General features: G+C 33.9%; 1 protein-coding gene across 1 annotated transcript; it reads left to right on the top strand.

Moving 5' to 3' along the window:
* Positions 1 to 1,372: 1,372 nt before the first annotated feature.
* Positions 1,373 to 2,548, top strand: LOC111999505 (aspartic proteinase CDR1). The gene has a single exon (XM_024031634.2). It carries the CDS (start codon positions 1,373 to 1,375, stop codon positions 2,546 to 2,548), a length of 1,176 nt encoding a protein of 391 aa, XP_023887402.2.
* Positions 2,549 to 7,463: the final 4,915 nt, after the last annotated feature.

Here is a 7,463-nt window from a genome sequence, read left to right as displayed (position 1 = left end):
TGATTGGTAAATGGCAATAACATAATAAATAATTAACAAATATAAATAAATAAAAATTTGACTGGTGACATTAATTTCTAAAGGTTAGATTAAGTTGTGAAATTTGTCGTATCTTTAGATCATTTATATATTTTTTTCTTTAACTATCCTAATATTAATACCAACATTTTTTTTTTAACATTATTTTATTCTCATCCACTTATTCTCTCTACCTTTTTCATTTTATCTTTTTATTTTTTCCTTCTTTTAAACTCCTCTACATGTTCCCACTTTAAATCTTGTCCCATGTTGTTTTTGTGTCATCACGTGCAACCAATATTGAAAAAAAACAAAGAAATAAAGCGATGTGGTCACATAGAGAGAAACAGATCTGAGACAGAGAAGAAATGAAGAAATAGAAGATAGGGGAGCAAACAAAGAAAAAAAAAGCAATGTGAAGCAAAGAAAACACAAAAGAATAGGAAAATACTTCTTCCAATACATTTTCATCTATTATTAGATATGGGCTAGTAATTTTTTGCCAACCGCGGACTAGGATTGTTTCTACAACTTGAGGGGTCAAAGGAAATTGAGTAGTTGGAGTGAGCGAGGTTAGACCAAGTTTGAGAGAAAGAGGAGAGATTGTATTATAAGTTGTGACAAAAAGTGAGAAAGGGGAGGCTTCCAGTTTTGAACAGAGACAATAAGATTTGAGAGTGGAAGAAAAAGTGACGTGGAACATCTAAAAATAAGCATTAATTGGTATGGATGAAAATTTTGATATACAATCGGTTTTTGATGAAGGCTGAGATTGAACCTTAGATCTCTTATTCAACCATCAAAGACTTTATCAGTTGAGCTAACTGGAATCCACAATATTAAAAAAAAATTGTAATAGAAGCTTTAGTAAAAGTTCAAATTCAAATAATGTTTTGGGAATGCCTATAGATTAAGTTGTGTCCCTACTATATATTTAGAAAATCTTGTCTTCATCTTAAAAAGAAATGCAGTTCCTTATAAATCGCAATGCCAAACAAAATTCAATTCCTATTTTCATTTAAAGAAAGGCACATTTGCCATGCAACACCATGGGGCCTAGCTAACCAAATTTATTCATAAATAAGTTTTTTGGTTAGAAAAATTAAATAGGGGGGATTGATGACCTATTCTTCAAAGAAACAAGAGATATGTTACGATATTATTGCACTCTTTACGTTATTTGTTTTAGTTTTTGTTAAAAGGAGAAAATTTTGGTGGATATGAAATTTTACAGTAATTGTTATTGCTAGAAAAATGAAGTAATCGTTGTAGGTTTGGTTATATCGTGTTTATAAAAGCCTTTGATAACCATTATTGTGTCAAACTGTGACTCCCTCCCAAAGCCTGAAATTCAATGGCAAGCAATGTCCGATTTGATCCATGCTTCCTTGTTGCCTCTATTCTCTTATATTATATTATAGGCGATTTGGCAACAGCTCATAATGTCCCCCAAGCACAGTTAACACCATACAAGGGTCAGCATCTCATGAAGGTCTCAATTGGCACTCCACCAGTAGACATCTATGGCCTTACCGATACAGGGAGTAGCCTTGTGTGGACACGATGTCCTTGTGATGTCTGCTACAATCAAATTCATCCCAAGTTCGATCCTAAAAAGTCCTGCACATACAGTGAAATTTCTTGTCAATCAGAACAATGTCATCTACTATTGGACGAAGCCGCTTGTTCTCAAAATATTTGCAATTTCAATACTGGATATGCAAGTGGTTTTTCCAAAGGTGTTCTGGCCAAAGAAAAAGTTACCGTCACTTCTACCTCAGGGCAAGCGGTTTCCTTTGACATTGCTTTTGGATGTGCACACAACGATACCTTCTATTTTGATGCAATGGGAATCATTGGGTTAGGACCAGGGCCTTCGTCCTTTGTTTCACAAATTGGTAGCAAGAGGTTTTCTTACTGCTTGTTACCATATGGTACTGATCCTAGTATTACAAGCAAGATAAATTTTGGGAATGGCAGTGAGGTTGTGGGTGATGGTGTGGTTTCAACACCTTTAATAGTCACAAAAGATTTTCCTTCCTATTATTATGTGACACTTGAAGGAATTAGTGTTGGAGACACGTATGTGCCCTTTAACTCTTCAGGTAAGGTTTCTAAGGGCAACACATTTATCGACTCAGGAACACCACAATTTGGTTTGCCACCAGATTTTTATGATCGCTTAGTGGTGGAAGTGAAGAAGCAGATTTCAATTGATCCCATTAAGGATGACTCTCTTTTGGGAACACGGCTTTGCTATAGAACTGAAATTACTAATGAAAATGGACCAATATTGACTGTCCATTTTGAAGGTGCAGATGTGGAGTTAAAGCCTACACAAACTTTCCATCGACCACTTAAAGAATATGAATATTATTGCTTTGGAATTACAAGTACTGCAAATTCTGATTTGGCAAGTTGGGATGGCTTAGGAATATATGGAAACTATTTTCAAGCAAATTTGTTGATTGGGTATGACTTAGAAACAATGATGGTCTCCTTCAAGCCGACCGATTGCACCAAACAGTAGAGTTTGACACTTTCATGTAACTTATACGATCAAAGAAAGATATATACCTATATATAGCTTAATTATCTTTAAGAAAAAAAAAAAGACTACTTTCACTTTGGAAAATTATTAGATACTCCCGGAGCACCATAAATGTGTAGTCCCCCCTCTCACATAAATGGTGGGTCCCACCATGAATTTAATTAGTGGGACCCACCATTCATGTGAGAGGAGGGACTATGTATTTATAGTACTCTGAGAGTACACAATAATTTTCCACTTTCATTGCGATCAAATCACATTTCCAACGACTTAGAGAAATGTTTTTACTTTCTCACTGTCTTTCGCAACTACTTCGCTTCATTTATTTATTGAGAAATTAGCAAAACTTTGTATTAATCAAATAAAAAAGGAAATAGATTATAAATTACAACTGATCTGAAAAAGTAAATTCAGGAAGAAAACTACCAAACTAAATAACAATAATATTGGCTATTTCTTTAACCTTTTGAGCTAAGAGAGCTGTGGTGTTACCCTTTTAGCGGACATGAGAAAGTTTGTATCGCTGGAAAGATGCGTCTTGATTCTTAAGCTTGTAAATGAGGCTTAAGAATTTGTTCTAAGGAATTGTTCGGACTTAAATGAGTTAGCTTAATAAGGTATTATTATTTTATCAAATAATTAGAACCACTTGATAAGTTAGGCCAGTGCTAATTAGAAATAACCAAGTTAGGCCTTTCCTTCTTTTGTTAGTTCCTATGATTTCTTCCATAAACAGTCAAGTAAGATAGACATAACTAGGGGTGTTCGCAATGCGGTGCAGTATGGTGTGGTTTAGAGTTTAACCAAAATCATAATTGGCACCGCACCTCATTTTTGCGGTCATATGTGTGGTGCTATGTATAAGATGAGGTTTGAAGTTGGTATATTTTTCAAATTTTGGGCATTTCCTATCCATCTCAAAACTAATTTTTCCATTTTTTTGGCCAAGTTTTAAATTATTTAGCTAGTTGTTCTTTATTTTTGGTTGGCTTTTCTAGTCAACACTTGATAGGGTTATCAATTTTTTTTTTTTTTTTGAAAACTAAGGTTATTAAACTATTAATAATATATTTAATATTAAAAATAAATAAATATATTAATATATAAGAGGATTTGATGCGGTATGGTTTGTGCCGTTTTCTTATTATAAAACTCAAACTGCACTGCACCATGCGGTGCGGTGTATTGTTACTTGTGGTGTAATGCAGTTATGCTATTTTGCAGGCGATTTTGTTGCAGTTTTTACAGTTTGTGCAATTTGGTGAACACCCCTAGACACAACATTATTCAATTTAGCTGAAACTAATTTACTAAACTAAAAAAAATAATAATAAAAAAAAAAATAAAAAATAATAAAAATTGAAATTCAAACCAATACACAGTAGAATACCACATACACAAAATTATGCTGTCAAACAATTTGTTCTAGATCTGCGAATGCAACCCATTGGCTTCAAGCATCCCTCTGAAGCTGATCGTATAATTTTATTTTATTTTATTTTCAATTTCCACATTTTTTTTTTTTACTTTTGCTTGGGAGATTTTTTCTTTTTGGAAAACAGAAAAAATCATATTTCTCTACCTGTTCCCTCTCTTAGTCTCTTGTGAGTTTGTGTGAGTGTTTGTTTCTCAGCAAGAAAAAAAAATTTGATGTTAAATTAATCATAATTTTAAATCATTTTATTGTCATTTTCATATAATCTTATAAATTACTTTTGTCTGTGTTAATTTCTAGTATTTGTTTTTGCTCTTTTCCTTTTTTGAAAGTGTTGCGTCAAAATTAATTAATTCAAGAATTAAAGCATAACAATTTTTATAATTTACTTTTTACCAATTAATAGATAGCTTTGATTTCATTTATTTTAGCCTTAAAAAAAACTATAGTATTTTTCTAAGAAACTTAATTTTGAAAAACTCTATGACATCCATATTATAATTAATGTAATTATTATAATATATATCAAGTTATACCTAGTATAAGTTTAAACAATATTACACTACTTAATAACTTTTTATTAAATTAATATTTTGAATATTCCACAGTTGGATTTTGTGTTCTTAATACAAATGCAAAAATTTGTGTCAATCAAATGTTATTTACTATTTAATTTAGAAACTCATATTTTATGTACATTTTTAAAACATAAAAACTTGAAATTGATCATTTTATAAATAAGAGGAAAAAGAAATAAATATTAAATTTCAATCATTTTGTAGTCAACAAAACGAGAGAGAGAGAAAAAGAGTTAAATGAGAGCCCTTAGCCTGTCCAGTATTTTTCGGTAGGATGGAGTATATATCTCAAGGTATTGTTGATCCCTGGACAAGCTAGCAACATTTTCTGAAGTAGTTAACACCTTAAATACATTGGTACCAAGTAAGTGTATTTATTATTTAAAAAAAGTATTTATTTTTTATTTATATAAAATAGAATTTTTACTCTAATCTAATCTAATTGTATATATGTATGAAGTTTCTTCTTGGAGACTTGAACCTCATTCCTTATCTCCCACACCCCACAAACATTTATACTTGTGGAGTGACCACCGCACCAAGAGTGTGCGGTGGTAAAGTATTCATTTTTTTTTTTTTTAAATGGGAGCATATTGGTTGTTTTATTTTGAAGTCTTCTTAAGCTAACTTAATATTTGTTGGATGGATAAAAATACCAATTACCTTAGTAACCCTGTACTTAGGTGGGACTCATGTAAGGGTAGTGCATGAAGAGAGTGTGAAGAAAAGCTCAAGTATGTGCAAGAAGCAGAGTTTCGCGGCTGACTCGCGACTGGCAAGCCGCCAAATGCAAGCACCTAAGATGCACACAGGAGAGCTGAAGGGTCGTGCCAGCTGTCGCACTACAGGACAAAAGTCCCAGGCTAGCCAGGCCGTTACGTCGCGACTTGGACAAGCCGCGAGGTCAAGCCGCCAACCAGTCCTGTTTGGCAAAAACTGACTCTTCGTATTCCAAACACACACCATTATACATAGATCCTTTTACCCACTAAATTGGTAGAGCTTCTAGAGAGAATTTTGTAAGAGAAACCCTAGAGAAAAACAAGATTGCCTTATCCCCAATCTTTGCCTTAGAGACTCTACAAATTTCTCTTCTCTCTTCCTCTCCATTGTCACATTCTTGAGAGGATTTTAGCCAAATCCTTATCTCACCACACCTACGTCTGTGAGAAGGTTTATTTGGTGCTGTTGGGAAGCAGTTTGGAAGGAACCAATATACATTGGTTGATGCTATGGTCTAGTAGCGAAATCCGGTAAGCTAGAAAAGAAAAAGGTTCGGCACGACCTTGTTGGAGCAAGAAGTTTGGATGGTTTAGGTACCTGGGTAGATTAGGCTTAGAGGGTTTATTGCTATTCATGTATCCCAACTACATTTTCTAGTGGATTATTGACCGCTTGGAGGGCGGCGGAGAGGTTTTATGCCGAGGACTTCGGTTTCCTCTTCGATAACACATCGTGTGTTGTCCGTATGTTTGCATCTTCCTTCCCTTTATCTTTGCCTTATATTTACTGTTGTGGATGTGTTTATATTTGGCTTAGATTGTTTATCAATTCTGTTATGAGCTTGTTATCTTGTTCCGCACATTAATTGTTTGATGTAATGCTTGAATTGGTAACTTTGTAATTGGGGGTCTAAACGTTCAAGGGTGTTTTATACACAGATTGAACTTTTAATTGGTATCAGAACAGGTACACTTGTTGTGGTTTAAATACCTAAGTGTGATCCTTGACTCCTTGTGTGTTTTGCCATGGATAATGCTTTATATGCTTCTATGGATGTTGTTGATTGTAACATGTCATATGTTTGTGAAAATGCCTCTATGAGTGTTAATCCTCATAGTTGTGATGACATGTTACTTGAATCTATTGATGTTGTTGACAAACTCTTGAATAAAGGAGCTAAGAAGTTTCAAAAGAATTTGAGCAAGTTCATTTGTGAAAATGATGATTTGATTGCTAAGCTCAAAGAATCCAATAAATTGGTTAAAAATATAAGAAGCTTGCTGAAAATTCTCTTGAAAAGATGAAAGAGTTTGAATGTTTAAATATGGACTTGGATACTAAACTTGTTTATCTAACAAACTTGTTGATGATCTTAAATCTGAAAATGAATCTCTTAAGATGCATGCCAAGTGTTTGATTGTTGAACATACTGTTAAAAAGGGTGAAAATATTTGTTGCAATCATGTTGTGGTACCCGATTTTGTGCCTATTGTGTGTTCTACTGTAAAGGACAAATCGGTGTACATTCCTCCACATAAAAGAAACCAAAAGGTGGAGAGAAAGGCTGTTAAGTCAAAGCCTCCGTTTAGGTCTCAACCTAAGGTTTTGAAGGGATTTAAGTTTGTTCCAACTTGCCACCATTGCGGTGTGATTGGTCACATAAGACCTCAATGTTATAAGTTGAAGAAAGAACAAAACCTTGTTGCTAGATCCTTTCCCGAAAAGCCTAGTGGACCTAAACACATTGTTCGTCACCATTGTGGTGCTTTTGGTCATCTAAGACCTCAATACTCTAAGTTTCATGCTTTTGAAAGAAACAAAAGAAAAGAAAAACTTGAACTTTTTGGAAGTTGTGCTAAAAACAGTAAACCGGATTTGAGTGAAAATAGCATGTTGTTAAAGAAAATGTTTAATGCTCTTTACTCCTTGACTATGTGCATCTCCGGTTCTCAATCTTCCAACCCTCGTCTCACTTCTCTTGAGACACGCATTCTAAAAAATCGTTCCGTTTGGATGAGGAAGGGTTCCTATGGTTGAGCTTTTGCTCTTTTGGTCCTTAATCTAATTCTTTCGATCTTTGTAGGGCCCCTCATGCATTAGATGCTTCATATCTTCATGCATTTGTGCATTTTGCATTTATTTGTATGCATTGCTTTTA

Source organism: Quercus suber, unplaced genomic scaffold (genome assembly GCF_002906115.3).
Source record: "Quercus suber isolate HL8 unplaced genomic scaffold, Cork oak 2.0 scaffold_312, whole genome shotgun sequence".
Lineage (NCBI taxonomy): Eukaryota > Viridiplantae > Streptophyta > Magnoliopsida > Fagales > Fagaceae > Quercus > Quercus suber.
This window is presented reverse-complemented; position numbering and strand designations above follow the sequence as displayed.